The 19,612-nt window shown below is 49.6% G+C and overlaps 2 protein-coding genes and 1 pseudogene across 5 annotated transcripts in view; all 3 read left to right on the forward strand.

The window, feature by feature from the left end:
* Nucleotides 1-4,664, forward strand: part of PNKD (PNKD metallo-beta-lactamase domain containing) — a 58,160-nt gene extending 53,496 nt beyond the window's left edge. For both annotated transcript variants that reach the window (XM_019741779.3, XM_019741781.3), the window contains 5 exons: nt 262-354; nt 705-868; nt 1,580-1,666; nt 2,401-2,516; nt 2,750-4,664. In XM_019741779.3, coding sequence (XP_019597338.1) covers nt 262-354; nt 705-868; nt 1,580-1,666; nt 2,401-2,516; nt 2,750-2,923 — 634 coding nt within the window. In that variant the 3' untranslated portion in view covers nt 2,924-4,664. The remainder of the gene's footprint in view (nt 1-261; nt 355-704; nt 869-1,579; nt 1,667-2,400; nt 2,517-2,749) is intronic.
* Nucleotides 4,665-5,072: 408 nt separating this feature from the next.
* On the forward strand, nt 5,073-5,391 carry LOC148754905 (small ribosomal subunit protein uS14 pseudogene; annotated as a pseudogene).
* Nucleotides 5,392-12,683: 7,292 nt separating this feature from the next.
* CATIP (ciliogenesis associated TTC17 interacting protein) lies at nt 12,684-18,064 on the forward strand. Of its 3 annotated transcripts, XM_019741868.3 has the most exons (10): nt 12,684-12,818; nt 12,975-13,067; nt 13,406-13,606; nt 13,915-13,970; nt 14,603-14,689; nt 14,864-15,031; nt 16,058-16,182; nt 17,003-17,079; nt 17,379-17,467; nt 17,682-18,064. In XM_019741868.3, the coding sequence occupies exons 1-10, from the start codon at nt 12,794-12,796 to the stop codon at nt 17,904-17,906; spliced, it is 1,146 nt and encodes a 381-aa protein (XP_019597427.3). In that variant the 5' UTR covers nt 12,684-12,793; the 3' UTR covers nt 17,907-18,064. The 3 variants fall into 3 exon arrangements, with proteins under 3 accessions (XP_019597427.3, XP_019597422.3, XP_088649896.1); XM_019741863.3 differs by having other exon boundaries at nt 14,603-15,031; XM_088793770.1 differs by having other exon boundaries at nt 12,794-13,067.
* The last annotated feature ends 1,548 nt before the right edge of the window (nt 18,065-19,612 follow it).

Here is a 19,612-nt window from a genome sequence, read left to right on the forward strand (position 1 = left end):
ATGACCCTTGGGCTGAGAAAGTCCATAAAGATCAGCTGGCATTGGCCAGGTGATGGGGAGGAGGGGTGGCAAGTTGTGGGGACAACATTGTGGGCAGAGGAATAGTTTGAGCAAAGGCCTAAAGGTGTGGACAGCTTGGCTCAGCCTAGAAGCCAGGGGCCCCAGGGCTCAAAGGCCTGGAGATGCCATAGGGAAGAGGGAGGCGAGGAAGCCCGGTGCAGTTGTGCCTCAAAGCCCCTGCCCGTCTCTGCCATCCTACAGGGACCACAGTGGAGGGAACCGTGACCTCTGCCGGCGACACCAGGACTGCCGGGTATACGGGAGCTCTCAGGACAGCATCCCCCACCTTACCCAGTAAGTCCCTGACCCAGGAGGTGGGGTGGCCCTTCCCTGGGCCCTTTCCCTCACCCTCTATCCTTCAGTTGAGTATTTCAGGGGTATCGGCAGTTGAATCTTGGCCGATGCCCTTCGTGGCCCTTAGAGAGCAGATTGCAGCCTATTTGAAAACTGGCACTGCTCACCCCTCACTGATCCAGCCCCCAAAACAGGAAGAGCGGAGATGTGAAGCCCTGCGCAATGGCGCTTTCTGTCTGGTGTGGAAGCCCTGACTCCTGTGAATCACCCAGCGCCTGGGGCCGAGGGTTGGGTGGGAGCGGCATGGCATGAGCTCCAATACCTTCTCTCCCTATCGCCTTGCTCCTCAGTCCCCTGTGTCATCAAGAAGTGGTTAGCGTGGGACGGCTTCAGATCCGGGCTCTGGCCACCCCTGGCCACACGCAAGGCCATCTGGTCTACCTGCTGGACGGGGAGCCCTACAAGGGTCCCTCCTGCCTCTTCTCAGGGGACCTGCTCTTCCTCTCCGGCTGTGGTGAGTTTCCCCAAAGAGCAGAGGGAGGAGGGGGGACAGAAGGGAGGAAGAGAGGCCAGGGCAGGGGCCCAAGGACAGCCACGGTGCCATGCAGTGCAATAAAGTATTGATTTCAGTACAAATGTTGTCTCGGCAGTTACTCCAATTTAGGGTAACAGTTACTATGTTACCCTATTTAAAAAAATATACCCTCACAACTTCCCACAGGGGATGGACAGGATGAGGCGATGCCTGTAACTGAGTACAGACCTTGCAGGGCATTTGTTTCCACTGGGTGGAGCCTGGTTCTCTGATACAGTGACTGAGGTCTAGGTTACAACAACTTGAGAGCCCAGAGTGAGAGGATGACGCTATGGTTGTGGGATCACAAATCCCAGGCTGTAGCGAGTGCCAAAGGGCAGCACAGGCCATGAAGGGAGTGCTATGTGGGAAAGAGCAACCCGACATGCCTGCGCTTGGGGTCGTGAGTGCGCAGCCTGAAGGCTTGGCAGCCCCTTTCCATCCACGTGTCAGTACGTGCGAAGGAGGCCTCAGGCGGGCTTGGTTGGGGGTGAATATTGGCCCAGCTCCCAGTGGGAAGGAAGGCGTAGATGCCCAGGAGGTGGGCGTGTCGGGCACGGTTGAGGGCGGGTAGCCAGCCCAAGCTGGTGCCCACCCTGCTTTGGTACCTTATACCAGGCTGTGTTTTCCTTGTACCCCTGACTCCACCAGGACGGACTTTTGAGGGCACCGCAGAGACCATGCTGAGCTCGCTGGACACTGTGCTGGGGCTGGGGGACGACACTCTGCTGTGGCCGGGTGAGGTGCCCCCACTTCTCCTCCAGGGCCCTCACCCCTATAGGGTCCCCAGAGTCCCAGTTCCTGGCCCAGAGGTGACACAGCTCCACCTCTGGAGGTTGCAGGAGCCCACTTGAACAGTGAGGGCAGAACTCTCTTCTTTTTGGGGCACTGACTCTGGGAAGCCTCTGCTTAGCCAGAGCCTAGAATGGAAGAGAGCGTTTGCTTCTCAGGGAGAAGTCAGTACATCCGGCCTGCGTGTATCCATTGCATGCATCCACGTCCATACGGACTTGCACTGCATGTCTCTAGTTTCTAAAACAGTCACTAGTATCTCAGTTAAGCCTCGGAGCAGAACTTCACCCATTCGTGCTTTCTGGAGCCCCTAACATGTACCAGGCTCTGTTGCAGGGACACATCCTTACTCTAGTGGCATTATTGTTTTCTCCGCTTGCCAAAGGAAACTGTGGCTCAGAGAGGGGCCGTGACTTGACCGAGGTCACACGGGCAGAGGCATAGTCGGGCTAGAATGCAGGGCTCCAGGCTCCAGGTCTGGTGGTTTCCCCTTGAACTGCTTCTGCCTCTTCACTCATGGCTGACTCGTGCCCACCTTTGGAGAAGCATCTCCGTGAGACTGGGGTGTTCCTGGAAGTGCTACCCCTCCGCCCTGATTGTCAGTCCCCACAGGCCTGGGGGCAGAGAGGACGTTTTCTGACCACACACCAATCTCTCTCTGCCCGCATGGCCGTCCCTAGGTCATGAGTACGCCGAAGAGAACCTGGGCTTTGCAGGCGTGGTGGAGCCAGAAAATCTGGCCCGGGAGAGGAAGATGCAGTGGGTGCAGAGGCAGCGGATGGAGCGCAGGAGCACGGTGCGGGGCTGGGGTCCAGAGCGGCAGGGCGGGCACCCCACCCAGGGGTGAAGTCAGGAAATCCGGTCTGCGTGTCTCCATTGCATGCACCCACGTGCTCAGACATGTTTGTTTCATGGCCTTTGAGTGAGAACTCCTGGACTATGAGACAGGGCGGGGGGCAGGGAGGCTTCCCTTGTTGGGCCCATTTTCTAGATTCTCCCCACCAAACCCAGGTGCCTTTCGTCCCCCAGTGCCCATCCACCCTGGGAGAGGAGCGCTCCTACAACCCGTTCCTGAGGACCCACTGCTTGGTGCTGCAGGAGGCTCTGGGGCCAGGCCTAGGCCCCACGGAGGACGATGACTACGCCCGGGCTCAGCTCCTGGAGAAGCTCCGCCGGCTGAAGGACCTGCACAAGAGCAAGTGACGCCCAAGCCGGCCCACCTCAGCCCACCCCCGTGGTGGGGAGGCCACCCATCGCCCGCATACACCATCCCTCCCTTTGCTACCACCATCGCTTCCATCAGTGCTCATGGTGGGCATCGTTCCCGACACGGTGCAGGAGGAGAGGAGGGACACAGCAAGGAGACCTGGAGGCCACGAGGAATGGGGCTGCTCCTAGGCTGGGAGACTCCCGGGGGTGAGGCGGAGCTATCCAGGGTAACAGCAAAGGAGGGTCCCCTCCTCCCTTCCCCTGTTCCTGTGATGGCAGTGAGGACATGGCAGCTGGTATTCACCTCTCCCTCAGGAGGCCTCGCTCTCAGTGTGGCCCCTGAACCCAGGGCAGCAAGAGCCATGAACAGATTGAATCCATCTTTCCCCTGCTCCCATTCAGGGTTGGGAAAGAAACTCAGTCCCCCAAAGTGGTCTGAAGGGAGGTGCCTTGGGAAAGTGGTCACTGAAAGGGGCACCTGGTTTACTGAGACACTGCCCCTCCTCCCCCAGTCTCCCTGCCCTGCCCCGCCCCCACAACAGAGCCATTTCTGAGAAACATGAAAGGGCTGGAAGTCTGACTGTCTGGCCAGTCTCTGCCTCAGTGACTCCCCCACAGCCTGGAAGAGGGAGGGTCCTGGTTGCCAAGGAAACCTTGACTTCAGACTGAGGAGACAGCTGAGACTTCTGGGACTGCAGCCCAACCGTCATGTATGTCATGCAGGCTCCCTGCACAGCTGGCCTGGTCCTGCCTGCTGGCCTCTGCCCCTGCCCTGGGCCAACAGGGCCCCACACTCCCAGGGGAGAGAGAGCCATTGTCTGCCAGGCCACTGTGGTTTTCTCATTATGGCCCATATTCTTAGGAACTTCTGCCCTTCTCTGACTCTTGCTTTAGCCTCAACCCCTTTCGTCATTAATGACGTTCATCTGGCCCCTTGCAGTTTGCCAAGAACATTTGATCCTTGGTCCCATCCTGGCTGTGGGAAGGGGGTCTGTGCAGCAGAGTTCAGAAATCAGAAGCCTGAGAGCAGAGAGCTCTCAAGTGGGTGGCAGTTTCCAGGACCCCAGACCTGGGCCCTTCCCCTCTGCTCAGTCCTCCCTCAGCTCAGCTTCTCCTCTGGTCTTGGGTCCAGGTCCCGTTGGGGCCAAAGCAAGGAACCCTATGGTTCTCGAGCAGGCGTACCTTGGGTCAGCCAGGAGCCTTCTCTTTCTTCAAAGAGAAGCTTTCCTTCAGGCTCTGCTCACCTCTGGTGAACCTCCGAGGTACTCCCTGCGCTCTGTTTCCCCTCATCATCTGCCTCTGCCCCCGTCTCCAGCCACGGCCTCTGGTACCAACTCTAGCAATACTTCCAGAATAGTTAGAGTTCCCCGCCCCCTAAGACATGCAGTTTCTTGCCTCTGTGCCTTCGCTCATGCTGTTTCTTTGGACTGGAATGCCTTTCCCCTGCTCCTCTTGCCTTGTCTGCCTGGCAAACACCTGTTCATCACAATCCCCCTCAAAAGCCCCCTCCTCCAGGAAGACTTCCCCCCAGGCTACCTCTGCTCTTTGTAAATGCTTCTCTTTGGCACTTGTCACACTGTATTTTACTTGTTTACATGTTTGTTTCCCCTTCCAGACTGTGAACCCTTCAGGGCATGGACTGTATCTTATGCATCTCTGTATTTCTGCGCCTAGCACGGTGCCTGGCACACAGTAGGCGCTCAATAAATGTTGAATGAATGAATGATTTAACCAAGCCTTGATCACTCAGTGGGCTTGTCTTTATTGCTGATTCCGTTTTCTTGTCTGGGTTACAGGTCTGCCAGCGTGGAGTTACTGCACCCCAAGAGCTTTGGCCAGAAACAACTGTATAACTATGTCCTCCCATGGCTCATGTGCATTTGTTCAGGGTTTACAATGTGCTTACCTCAGTGTTTTCCAAAGCTTGAGATGCAGAGGTGTACCCTGGCCACAGGGGAGATGGTTTTACATGGTCACAGCACAGCAGTGAATGTGCTTCAAGGGCAAGGCCGTGACGTCAGCCTCTCTTTAACGCCTCTGTAACAAACTAAGAGCCAGACTCCACTAGCTGGAGACTAACAACATCGTGTTGTTTTCATTGTATTTATCTTTGGGGTCAATATTTGTGACAAATGACAGCACTTTTCAATTCATAACTAATTAAATATATTTATTGAAATAGGGAAATAAGAAATAAAGGTAGCTTTTTCCTTTTGCCTCATTGCACCTGAGAGAGCAAGATGGGGCACCAGCAGCGCTACTGGAACCATCCGAGAAAATTCAACCAAGGTTCTTATTCTTGCCATGTCTGCTGAAACTGGCAAAGCCTGATCCCAATATGTGCCACCAGTGTTTCTGCGCAAAGGATATAGGCTTCATTAAGTTGGACTAAGTGAACTTCCTTGAATGGATCATTTAATACGTCTACCTTACTGCAGAAACAATGCTAGCTAGCTCTTTATACATAAAATTTTTAAAAGACTTAAAAAAAAAAAAAAAGAAGTAAAGGTGACCCTCAGCTATCGCAGAAGTCTTAAAGTTGGCTCTGGTATGGCTGAAGGCTGAAGCACTGACTTAGCTCCACATTTCCTTGGAGCCAGTGGAATACATGGTTTTCCGTCCCCTGGCCATACTTCCGCCTCCTTCTCAGGCACTCCTCACCTCAAGTCAGGGAACTTGACATTGGCCCTGACTGTCTTGGATCAGGGCTACACCTGAGGCAAGGGTGGGAAAGGGGCCGTGGTCCTCACCTACCTGGAGATGGGTGGCTAACTGTGCTCTGTGATTGTCTCTGGGTCGCTGCTGTCTTGAATGGGCAAGCCCCAGGGACAAGTCACTCTGGATATGCCCAGTTTTGAGGGGCGTTTGGTGATGGTTCTCTAAAGCTGGTGACACATTTTCCAAGGGCGTTGGGTGACCCTCCCACTGGGGCATCTGTCCTGAAAGAGGGCATATGCTTCTCCCAGAGCTGGCACTGACCAGCAACAACCAGGCCTCCTGTTCCTTGCTTGTAGGACAGCAGATGTCATTAGCCTTAGAGACCTGGGTTCCAGTTCTGTCACTCTGGGCCCAGTTCTATCACTCAAGCAAGTCACTTCCCTGCCCTCAATTTATTCATCTTCCAATGGAGAAGACAATCTTGAATAAGTCAGAACGCTTTCAGGTGCAAGTGACAAACAGAAGTTCAAACCAAAAGGGAAATTTATCAGCTCATGAAATTGAGAAGTTTGGAATTCTGTCACGGTGACTTTAGGCATGAAGATGAACAGGATGCCCGTCATTTAGCTCTGCTGTCTTCCATATCGGTGTCAGGCTTTCTCCTACAGTGGAAAGATGCTCCTAGAAGTTCCAAGCTACTAGTTCATCCAACCTAGCAGAACCTCCCATAATCCCAGAGAGTGAGTTTCACTGGCCCAGCTTGGGTCATGTGCCCAACCCTGAACCAATCATAGGGGTTAGGTAAATGGACCTCTCTGACTGGCCAGATTAGGTCACGTGACCACACCTGCAAGGGCAATGTCAGACTCAACTAAAACACAGTGCACTAGGAGTGGGGAAAGGGCCCTCTAAAGGAATAGGGGGTCTAATACCAGAAATGATACAAGGCAATAAAATCATACACCTTCACTAACAATTCCACTAACTGGAGGCTATTAAAAGAGTCAGATGAAAAAAAGTATATGAAGTCACTTTGAAAAATGCTACATCAGGTTTCTAGTGTTATAATTAATTATGGAGAAGAAATGCAGACAGACATATGGCCTCCAAGGTGTAATTTTAATATGTAATTTAAAACATAACCAGCAAGCAGTTCATTTTTTCTATTGTTTTCCTGAATCACAGGCTGTCTCTCCAGAGGTACAAAAGGAGAAAGGGAGTGTGGGGCAGCCTTAGGCATCCCATGGCGAACAGAGAATAAGGGAAGTTGCAGACGTGAACATGTAGACTGAAGAGGCCTGTGTGTATATGTGTGTGTGTGTGGGGGGGGGGAGGCCTTGGCCACAGGTGGAGCCTTCGAAAATGGGTAGGAACCTGCTGGTCATAACCCTGGTCAGTAAACCCTAGGCTCCAGCAAAGTCTGGACAGGGTGGTAGAAAGAAAAAGGACTTGGAATTGGACTGGTCTGGAAACGAATATAGGGTCTGCCTCTGTCCGAGGGTAACACCAGACAGGTGACTCATATCCCGGGGCTCATTCTGGAGTGGCTGGGAGAACTGAAGAAGACCCACAGTGCTATGCAGTGAATAGCAGCCTCTCCCTCCTCTTACTGTTATTAATGACCTTAGGGCTTGTCTGTCAGAGGCAATAGAACAAAGTGGTTAAAACATGGACTTTGGAACCAGCCCGTCTGGGTCAGAGTCCACCTATTCCACTTATTAACTGGGTAAACTTGGGCATGTTACTTAACCTTTCTGTGCCTCAATTTCTCATCTGTCCAATGGGGATGATGCTAGCACCGCCTTAGAAGCTGATTGTGAGGAATAGATGAGTGACTACTTGCAGAGCTGGGCACATTGTGAGCCCCCTCTACGTTGGTGGTGGTTGTTCAGTAGATGCCCACCCCAGCAGCTGAACGGGTACAGGCTGTCCGTGTCACAGGCTCAGAGAGGCCAACCTGCCCAACACAGCCGCATAGCTAGCATGTCAACCCACGCTAGAGTGTCCTCCCACTGGCCCTAATGAGAGGACAATAACAAATGTCTTTGACAGGGCTGGCCGGTTGGCTCAATTGGTTAGAGCACCGAGCTCGTAACACCAGGGTTGCCAGTTTGATCCCCACATGGGCCACTGTGAGCTGCGCCCTCTGCAACAAGATTGAAACAACTACTTGACTTGGAGCTGACAGGTCCTGGAACAACTCACTTAAAATAAACAAATAAAAGTTTAAAAAACAAATGACCTTGATAGATCTCTTCCAGAGGATTAATAAACAGACAAACTGATGTTGATCCTGCTGTGAGCTACTTTGCCAAATTGCTTTCTTCCCCAGCAGCTGGCAGGAAATAGCCAGCACCAAGGGGGAGGAAGTGGGGGAGGGATGTGTATGTGAGAGAGCTGAGAACACCAGCTAATGAGGATGGGCAGGTAGGATCCTAGGCACCTAGAGGGGCCTGACCAAGGAGAGGGGAGGGAGAGCTCCGAAGGGAGATGGGCAGGGGACAATAGGTGGGGGAACTACAAGGGCACCCCTTAAAGTGCATTTAGACCACAATTTGCTTATTTTTATTTTGAACGTTGTCCTAATAATCAAAAAGATGTTGTCAAACTTGATGTAATTTACATATGAAAGCAATAGGGTTTGCTTTTTTTAGATTTTATTTAAATGCTTTATTTTTTATTAACAACTTTATTGAGATAATTTGCATAACACAAAATTCACCCTTTTAAAGTGTCTAATTCAATGGGTTTTAGTACATGCACAGTTTTGCGACCATCACCGCCGTCTAATTTTAGAACATTTTCAACATCCAGGAAAGAAACCCTGTGCCCGTTTGATGTCACTCCCTGTCTCCATGCACCCCCACACTGGGCAACCACTGATCTCTTTCCGTCTCTAGATTTGTCTATTCTGAACGTGTCGTATAAATAGAATCATGCAATATGTGGTCTTTTGTTACTGGACATGTCATATAAATAGAAGCATGCAATATGTGGTCGTGACTGGCTTCTTTCACTCAACATGTTTTCAAGGTTCATTCACATTGTAGCATGTGTCAGTACTTTATTCCTTTATTCCTTCTAATAATATTCCATTGTATTTGTATACCACATTTTGCTTATCCATTCGTCAGTTGATGGATAGTTGGGTTGTTTTCACTTTTCGGCTATTATACATAATAGTGCTGTGAATATCTGTGTACGAGTTTTTGTGTACTTAGATATTTTCAGTTCTCTTGGGTATGTACCTAGGAGTCATATAGTAACTCCACGTTTAACTTTTTGAGGAACTAACAAACTGCTTTCCAAAGCAGTGGTGAAGTTTCCTAATGTTACTGGTGGCTCACGTGCAGAGGAAGGCTTGTTCCTCAGAATTCACTTTGGCTTTTAAAAATTAATACTCAATTTCTTAGTTAAAATGTTTTAATTTTTAAAACATTTCAAAAACTTTTAAATTCAACTTATAGTCATGTCATTCTTCTTTTTTTTAGTCATATCATTCTAATCATAAATCTACTGAATATTAATAACTTCTAAGGGGGGTTGATTACTAATTGGTCCTTTTTTTAAAGTTAAAACCTCTTTCAGCAGCTTATATTCCCCTTATTCTTTCTATACACTGGGGGTGTCAAAAATGTGTCCCCATGACTTGTATTCATCTTTTGTTATTGGTATATATTGAGTATTACAATTTTAATACAGTGTTTTCCTTTCTTAAAATGTGTGTACATTTTTTTTGGCAGCCTCTGTATATGTAGATTACTGTATTTCCTTTTGTAAAGCAATTGATTGCTATATGTTAATTATATCTCAGAAAAGCTGGAAAAAAATTAAGAAAGAAGAATTCAATTCTCTTAAAAAATTTTTTTTAATTGGGGAATATTGGGGGACACTGTGTTTCTTCAGGGCCCATCAGCTCCAAGTCATTGTCCTTCAAACTAGTTGTGGAGGGCACAGCTCAGCTCCAAGTCCAGTCACCGTTTGTTGTTGAGGGCTAGTGCTCTAAGTGGCTGCTCTAACCCACTGAGCCATCTGCTGCCCCTCTGGAAGCTCAGCTGCAGCTCGTTGTCTTCAGGCTGATTGGGGAGGGCGCAGTTCTCTGGCCCATGTGGGAATCGAACCGGCAACCCTGTTGTTAAGAGCTAGTGCTCTAACCAACTGAGCTATCTGGCTGCCCCCGAAATTTTTTTAAATAAAACAATTGACTGACAGACCAGCCTCCCAAGTGCTTTTATTGCAATCTAATAACTAAACATATAAATATAGTACATGTGAAGGTTTTTTAAAAATGTTTTTACAATCACAGTGATAATTTAACTTCAAAGAACAGTCTAAATCAACTATTCAATTGCCTCATTTAAATTAGAATCACCAGGGCTATCTTTTAAGCACCCTACCATGCCAAATTATTTTAAACATTTCAAGAACTTGAAATACCAAATATGCACCATGTAACACAAAAAATAGTAACACTGTTTGTTTCTCTTAAGCTATTCTCCACATAATTCTAAATCTTCCTGAAGTTGATAGATAGTTACCTAGTAGGAAGCTATTTGAAGATTACCTTCCCAAGTAAATGGCAGGGGGTGGCGACGCGGGGGACACAGAACTCCTTAGGTGACTTGATGATGAGGCTTCATGACAAGATTTGCCTTTTATTTATTTAATTTTAAACTACAGTTGACATACAATATTATATTCGTTTCAAGTGAAAACATAGTGATTAGATATTTACATACCTTATGAAGTGATCACCTCGCTACATCAGTACCCATCTGTCACCGGACATAGTTATTACAATATTATTGACTCCATTCCTTGTGCTGTACTTTCCATTCCCGTGGCTTATTATACAACTGGCAGTTTGTACTTCTTAATGCCCTTCACCTTTTTCACCCATCCCCTCACCTCCTGCCAATGTTTTTCTTTTCTGGGACCGTAACTATCAGTCTGAGCCCCTTTTTATAGCCACTATGACACAGACTCTAACACTTATAAGGTGGGGCTCAGAGAGCCCACAACCTGGGGTTTGCGTACAGCATAATTCAATTTTCAAGCTTTTGTCTCTAATTACTACCCATGTTATGGTACCACTTGTTTGGGTTCAATGTATCATCTGTTTATTGCTTCATTTTTCTCTGAATTCTGTCTTACTCTGGAGCCAGACTTCCTTGGGTTGAATCCTGGCTCTGCCAGTTACTCGCTGTGTGACCTTGGGAAGACATTTAACCTCTCGGTGCCTCAGTTTTCTTAGCCATAAAACGGAGGGGAAAAGTACCTGCTCACAGGGTTCTTCTGAACACTGAGCTATGTGTGTGAGGCCCTATGGAACAATGCCTGGCCTATGGTTGGCAGGGTCATGAGTTTGTTGTGATTGTCGCTCTGATCTCCATCACTGTTACATGTCAGGGCTCCAACGTGTAGTGCTGTTCACACAGCATCTAGTTGGGTTCTGTGCATGTGAGGCCATGTCTGATTCAGAGCCACAACTTCTAAGGTAATTCTTTTTTTTTTAAATATAATTTTATTAGTCAGGTGCACAAGACAAAGCAAAACTTAGACGTTTATCATTTATATCCCTCACACTGTGTGAACCCCCCTCCCCCCCATCCACTATCCCTCTGACATCACACAGAGCCATTACATTTCCACTGTCTCTATTCCTAATGCTGTACTCCGCTTCCTGTAACCATATACATACATATATACATATATATACATATATATACATATATACATATATATATATATGTATATGTATATATATATATATATATATATATATATATATATATATATATAATTATAGTTGGCATTCATTATTGTTCAGCTTCAGGTGTACCATGCAGAGATCAGGCATCTACATCATCCCTGAGGTGGTCTCCCAAATGGGACATGTGTCCATCGGATACCCTACAAAATCTTTACATTATTGATTACATTCCCCAAATTAATTTTCAAAACCTCGTGGCCATCTTGTGGTTACCGACTATTTTCTAAATCTCTCACATTCCCCCTTATCCCCACCCCCCTGCCCCTGTAGCAACCCTCAGTTTTTCCTCTATGTCTCCAAAACTGTTTCTGATTAGTTCATTCACTTATTCTTTTCTTTAGATTCTGCATATAAGTGAGATCATATGGTATTTGTCTTTCTCTGACTTATTTCACTTAACATAATGTTCTCTAGGTCCATCCATGTTGTTGCAAATGGTAAGATTTCTTTCTTCTTTATGGCTGCGTAATACTCCATTGTATAAATGTACCACAGTTTCTTAATCCAGTCATCTACCGAGGGGCATTTCGGTTGTTTCCATGTCTTGGCTATTGTATATAGTGCTGCAATAAACACAGGAGTGCATAAAGATTTTTGAATTGGAGTTTTGAATTTCCCCGGATAGATACCTAGGAGTGGAATTGCTGGATCATAAGGTAGCTCCGTTTTCAGATTTTTGAGATACCTCCATACTGTTTTCCATAGTGGCTGCACCAATCTGCATTCCCACCAACAGTGCACAAGAGTTCTCTTTTCTCCACATCCGCGCCAGCACTTGTTGTTTGTTGATTTATTGATGATAGCCATTTTGACTGGGGTGAGGTGGTATCTCATTGTGGTTTTTATTTGCATTTCTCTGATGGTTAGTGAGGTTGAGCATTTCTTCATATGTCTGTTTGCCATCTGTATGTCCTTTTTAGAAAAATGTCTCTTCATGTCCTCTGCCCAGTTTTTAATTGGGTTGTTTGTTTTTTTGGAGTTGAGTTGAGTGAGTTTTTTAATAAATTTGTGATATTAACCCCTTATCAGATATATCATTGGCAAATATCTTTTCCCATTCAGCAGGATCCCTTTTTGTTTTATTGATGATTTCCTTTGCTGTGAAAAAGCTTTTTAATTTGATGTAATCCCACATGTTTATTTTTTCTCTTACTTCCCTTGCGCGAGGGGATATATCAGTAAAAATCTCACTCCGGGTAATGTGTGTGAAGTTTCTAAGGTAATTCTAACGACCCATGTCATCCCCTGCCTTTTAAGAACGTCAAATGCTCCCTCTGCTGGACAATACCTCTGGCTAACACATAGTTCCTACCATTTCCTCTAAGGTCTGGGTATTTAGTGAAATGGATTGATGGCCCTTTAAGAGTTGGTAGCTAGCGCCCCGTTACCATGGAGACAGCTGGATACAGACTCTGTAGCAGACAGCAGGCAGCATGTCCTCTAAAGTTCAATCCACAGGTAGGAAGAGGGCTGCTGGTGCTAGAAAGGGGAGGGCCATCTTCTCCCTCACAATCCATCCTGGGGCTGCCTTGGCGGATTATGTTCTTGGAACCCCTGTCCTACCCATTTCCTTCTCCCCAAGGTCTGCCATCTTGTCCTCTCCTCCCCATGTAGGCCCCAGAGCCAAGGACCACCAGGCCTCAGCCCCAGAGAGTCTGCCACCCCCAGAGGCCAATGCTGAAGCCATTCACTTCCTCAACTCCCTCAGTGAGCCTGGGCTATGGGTGTGTGGTGGGGGCCAGGGCACACGTCTGGAGAGGACCGAAGAGAGAAGGCCCAGACCTGGCCCTGTCTCTCTCAGCCTTGATTCTCCTGGGACTCAGAAAGGGTTGATATTTGTTGATATTTTTCAAAGGAAGACCCCAGGGCCATGGGGTGGTGGGAGTGCGCCTTCACCTGCTGGCTGCTGGAGAGGCCAGTGGAGGGGAGGCAGGGGCTGCCTAGAAGACGTGGATGGGGAGGGGGTGGGACACTGGAGGCCAGGGTTCAGAGAGTTGAGGCCTAAGAGCTGGGCTTTCTCTGTCCCCACGGAACCCTCACCCTAGGGCAGGAGGAGCTACAGATGCTGTTTTTCTCCGAGACTCTGGCCATGGTCTCCAACACAGGGGAGCCTCAGGGAGAGCTGACCATTGACGTGCAGAGAGGGAATCACAAAGACGTCTCGGGGGACCTGTTGCATTGCCCCCTCGTGCATGCCTACAGCAAAGGCTTCATGGACAAGACGCTCTGTGGAAACTCTCTCCTGGGTAGAGTCCCTGCTGCCTGACGCCCTTCACCACATCCTTCCTCTACTGCCTCCACCCCATCCCAGGACCTTTACTCAGGACCAACCCTTGGACTTCCTCTTGGGACCAGAATGAGGCACAGAGGGTGTGTGGGAGGTGGGGGGTGACAGGGACATTAATCACAGCTACAGACTCAAGACTAGAGCACCGCTTAGTTTTTCCTGTAGCCACACAATACCCAAATCCTCCAGCCTGAGCCACCACCCTCCTCTCCTGCAATCCTCAACCCTGTCTCCTGTGACGGAACTCTTCCCCTCCCTCCACCTCAGGCTATCTCTCATGGAACTTGGAGATCAAGGAACAACATAGTCAGGAGTTCATCAAGGTACCTCCTGGGGCCTCCAACCTTGACCCTAATCCAGGCTGACAGAATAGAGACCCTGGAGGGAGGGGTGAGAGGAAAGGGGAACTCAGTGAACTGTCACCCTACCTTTTTCTCCAGTTACCCTGAGATTCTCCCACCACACACAACTTGGAAACCAGTCCATCCAGGGGACTGGAGATCAGCAGCTTGCTTCTGATGACCTTCTCCTAATCTACAAAGGCTCGGTCCCGCCCCTGCCTCTGGACCCCTTCTAGGCTGAGAGCCTAGCAGCTTCCTGGTCAGCCCATGCGGGCTGACCTTTCCCAGAGCCTGGCCTTTTCCAAGGGCCTGTCACCACTTCACTTCCAAATTCTCCCGCTCTGTGCCCCTCACAACCAGCCCCAGCCACTTCATTAACTTCTGGAATGTGACCGGTTTACACATTGGAAGCTACTCTTGCCTAACGACCTCCCCACAGAAACCATAATCTGACTTCTATTCCTGGGCTTTATTACATGTGGAAAGTTTTCTATCCAAAACTCCTCTTGGTTTTCTCATTTATAAAGAAGAATGGATAAGGTGATCTGTGGGGAGTCCTGTTCTTATACAATCTGGTTAGTCCCTGATTCTCCTGTCCATGTTCTGGTCCTTAGTTTCACATCCTCCCCATGGAACGGAAGGTGAGTTTGCTAAAGCAGGCGGACCAGCTGGCCATGACCAGAAGGATCAAGGAGGGTGAGGTGAGTGGGAGCCGTCCTCCACATCCTCTTGAAACCAGGAGCAGGGGCCAGATTATGTCAGGCTGGGAGCCTGGAGTGGGGACTCAGCGAGGACCCCACGCCCAACACCTGGCTTGTCTACCCTCTCTGCCCCCTCCCAGCGCAACATTCCTAACCCAGATTTGTCCTGAACAGGAAGTGAAGACCGAAGTGACGTTTTTCCCCTGGCACTCAGTTGCGGGCTTCATCTCCGAATCTGCCAACCTACTGTTGCTGAGGGTGATGGCCTGGCGGCGGATGGTGCCCAGTGATGCCCGCTTCCTGGCCTTGGACACGGAGGGCAAACTCTGCTATTCCACCTACGTGAGGGGTCTCCCCAGGCAGGGGACTTGACCTGGGGGCAAACTAGAAGGGGCATGGCGAACACTGAAGTGGGAGAAGAGACAGCTGTGGAGTGGAAGAGGGGGTGGGATGGGGATAAAACTGGGGCCAGGGGGTGGGATTTCCAAAGGCAGGAGAAAGCAAGACTGTATTTGTTCGAGAGAAGATCAAGTGTGGGGCAGGTGGAGTGAGTGAGAGGGACAAAAGGTGTGAACAGTTGAGGGAAGCAACAGTTTTTGCACAAAAGTCAGTCCAAGAGAAATAAACATCGTGGGGGGCTGCTTTTAAAGACATATATTTAACATCAGGCAATGCAATATCTCCAAGTGCGCTTAAATATTCTTTTACTATGGCTAAACCCTGGTAAGGGTGTTTCTTCTTTATAAATTTTATTTCGTCTAATTTTTCATTATCAACATACGTAGGACTTCCTGCAATATGTGATTTTAAAGCTGCTCCTCTGAACACACACTTTGCGGGCAGATTTGACTAACTTTGTAAATGACCTTCTAGTCTTCTCTCTCAGAAACCTGACAAACAGCAAGTGTTTGACACAAACAGGCACATGCCATTTCCCCCCACTTTCTTTGAAACATGTGTCTTATGTTAGCATTCCCCCCCAACAGCTGCATGGGCCTGAAGTGACCACAAATCTCAGTCTAGTCCCACTCCCCAGAGCCTCCCTGCCCCCCACCACTCCAATAGCCCATGCCCCTCCCTACTCACACCTGATTGGTTAATCCTCATCCCTGTAACAGAATCTACCATCTAGAAGCACTTGGTGATGGAGAGGGGATAGGGAGGGGTTGGGATAGGATCCGGCTATTTATGAAAGGACCCTTAACTCAAATCTTGTAGTAACTGAGTGTCTGGAGAACCAAGCGTTGCTTATCACTGGTGAACAAGGAATGAAGCTGCAAGACGGAGAGAAGGGCCAGGGTGAGATTTGGGGGGAGACCCTGGTAGGCATCCATCTCACCTCCTTCCCTCCATTTTGGCTGCTGCCAGCAAGCCCTGGGCTCCCAGACCATCCAGGTGGACCATCAGCAGGTGGAAGTGTTCATCGTGGAACAGACTGTACACTCCGAGGAGGGCATCCCCATGTCCTGCCAGTTCTACCTGCTGCCTGATGGGTGAGCTACTGACCCGGGGCCAAGGGGGGCAGCGTTGAGCACAAGCCTGGGTGCTCGGCGATGGAGGCTGCTGGGGCCAAGGACGAGTACCGCTTCTGGGGACACCACCAAGAAGAGTTGCTGTTGAGATCTAAGTGCCCCTGCTTTACACACCTCATTCATCCTTTCTTCATTTGTTCATTCTCCTGATTCTCACCGTGCCTCCCAAACCTCACCAAAGAGCCCTAAATGGCTGAGGACTTTCACTCCACCTCCACGGGGCCTAAAGCAGCTGCCATAGGTGTTGAGTGTCACTTTGAAAAACGCCAAGGTTTGAACAACTCAACATACAATGAAAATCAACATGCTGGGTGGGAGAAGCATTCTGGCACCCTGCCCAGCTGTCACCAGCAAAGCACAGGCACCAAACCATGAGAAATTCAGGAGTGGGGGAAGAATTTGCCTTTTGACACTTCCAAAGAAGTATTGACATAGTCACTACACCGGAAAAAAGTAATCAGAATGTCCTTAGCCTTCCTTGCTTCATAACTTAGCTGTTTCTATTTTGCGTGTCACATATAGCAGGAGGGTCATGAATTTTTCAGTGCTTATATCTCTCAAGGTCCCAGTCCAGCCCTGGCACACTGCGTGCATCTCTAGGGGTGGGACCAGTACCCACCTTGAAAAGCAGGGGCTGTTATCTGGGAATCTAGAAATGAACTTGACCTGGAAACTCAAAGACAAGTGGGGGATTGGCAGGGATACAGAAGTAAAGCGAAGCCCCCAGGACAGCTCTCAAGGGAGTGGGTATAGACACACCTTCTCCTGTGTTGCTCTCCAGGCACCTGGCCAAGAGAGTCCAGGTGGGCTTCCCCGGCTGCTGCGTGGTCACCAAGATGCCCATCATTAGGGAGGAGGGTGAGTGAAGCCTCTGGCTGGTGGAGAGTGAAGGGGAAACCTGGGCGCAGGGGCTGGATTGAGTGTCATGGTTGGGTTCCTGGCCAGAGGTCATCACATGGAGAAGCTTTGCCTTCCAGCCAGACTTCATGACAATTAGGGGAGGATCATTTTGCTGGAACCCCCTTCCAGAAACTCTACCCATATGGGCAGAACCCTGGGGTTTTACCTGAGCCTGCAGTTTGGGTGTTATTGGGCACCCTGTGCATCCAAGAAAGGTTCTGGGGTGGGGGTACGCATCCTCCCTCCCTCCCACCCAGATGAGATTGAGCCTCGCCCGGTGTTTGAGAAGAAGCCCCTGATGTGGGAGGAGGACATGGAGCTATACTCGAGGTTCCTGGATCGGAAGGTGAAGAGAGGCTGCAGCCCGGGGTCCCATTCTCCCCCCCTTCCCCGCCCCCCAACATAAATTCCACCAATACTGATCACTCTTCGTGCCCGGTTGCAATGCACAGCCCAGGAGGCTGCGAGGTCTCAATGTCCCTAATCGCTCCTTGGAGCGAAGTAGGGCGCTTCCCGGGGCGCGGGGGTCATGGGTCTGGCTCAGGCTCCGTCCCCGCCAGGAGCAGCTGCGCCTCAGCCACACCAGGTACCTGCAGCAGCATCCGGAGGCCAAAGCGCTCGTCTCCGACTTCCTGCTCTTCCTGCTGCTGCGCCAGCCGGCCGACGTGGTCACCTTCGCCGCCGAGCACTTCGGCCCCTTCGCGTTGAGCTGGCCGCCCACCCCTGGCTTGCGCTCCTCCAACCGGCCCAGCCCCTTCGGCTTGCTGGACCCGGAGTTCCTCTAGGCCCGGAGCGCGGCTGGACTTGGGCCCCGCGGGCGGGTACTGGGCAGGAAGCCGGCGCCGCCCGGCTGGGACGCGGGCGGGACGCACCCGGGACGCGCACCTTCTGAGCTGCGGTTTCGTCTTGGCTAAGAATAGAAACCACGAAGAGCGTTAAACGAGCGATTTTCAGCCTTTCTTCCTAAATGCTATTATCATCATTATCCCGGTTTTACAGATAAGAAAATAGAGACACAGAAAGATTACGTAACTCGCAGAGTTAGCACGTGCGAAGCAGGATTCAAACCTGGAGGTTGGATTCCAAAACCCACCCTCTTGGTCACTAGGTTAGCAGGGGTGGAAGGGTGGGGCTTCTTGGCACCCAGATCTTTCTGGGTACCACTTAGCATGACTGCGCGATCCCCCCCACCCCAAAGAAAAAGAGAAGATGACGTGCGGGGAGGGGGTGATGGGGAAGGGATTTGGACCATCACTGGCTTTGCTCATCTCCTCCCAAGTCTCCCAAACTCTCCCTCCCCTGATATTCTCCCTCTCCCAAACATTCCCACTGATACGCAGGAACCCCCAAACTGCGGGCAGAGTCCCCATTTGCCGGCTCCGGGAGAAAAAAGGACGGACAGGTCACCACCGCCTCCTTTAAGCGCCTTGCTTCATGTCAGCCTGTGCAGGGGCTTGTTTCTGCCCAGTGCTGGCTGCTGCTCAGTAGCAAATATCAGGCAAACTGCCCCGAGGCAGCTGGCAGTGAGGATGCAGGATCCACCATCTGTCAAGTCATTCACGGGACCTGCTATTTCGAGAGGAGGGACTCAGAGAAGCTTTGCACTCTGGGGAATAATATGAGCCAATATCAACAAGGCTGGGGTGAGGGGTGGTCCATGACCCAGGAATCAGGGAAGGCAGGCTTCATGGAGAACTGTAGCTTGAGTTGAGCCTTAAAGAATTTTTAATAATATATTTTATTGTCCCCTACCCTTATTTCAAAAGAAATATTAACACATGTTCATCAGAGAAAAATTAAAAAGGGGTGGTAACCCAAAGGGAAAAAGTGAATTCACCTCAATTCCCCTGCCTAGAGGCAGCTGTTCTTAACATATTAGCAAACAGTCTTTCTCTCTACTCTTTTTTCTATGCATAAAGGGGGCTGGTGTTTCTTCAGCATTTACTCTGTCAAGCGCTTTTTTTTTTTTTTAAGATTTTATTGGGGAAGGGGAACAGGACTTTATTGGGGAACAGTGTGTACTTCCAGGGCTTTTTCCAAGTCAAGTTGTCATATCAGTCTTAGTTGTGGAGGGTGCAGCTCAGCTCCAGGTCCAGTTGCCTGTTTGTTAGTTGCAGGGGGCTTAGCCCACCGTTCCCTGCGGGAGTGAACTGGCAACCTTGTAGTTGAGCGCCCGTGCTCCAACCAACTGAGCCATCTGGCACTGGCCCATGTGGAGATCGAACCAGCAGCCTTCAGTGTTAGGAGCATGGAGCTCCAACTGCCTGAGCCTCTGGGCCGGCCCAAGCACTTTTATATAGAATGTTTGATCTGGTCTACGGCTCCAAGGGACGTTATTTATTTTAACAAAAGTAAAATCATATAGTAATAGATGCTCATTAACCAGTAATTGCATACTTAATTACATTCTTGAAAAGTTTCAAACATTAGATAACATACAGATAAAGCTGGAATCTCCCTAGATTCCCACCCCAATCTCCTCGTGTTTTGT

The sequence above is a fragment of the Rhinolophus sinicus genome, chromosome 17, assembly GCF_057876585.1.
Source record: "Rhinolophus sinicus isolate RSI-liver-muscle chromosome 17, RSI-T2T, whole genome shotgun sequence".
Taxonomy (NCBI): Eukaryota; Metazoa; Chordata; class Mammalia; order Chiroptera; family Rhinolophidae; genus Rhinolophus; species Rhinolophus sinicus.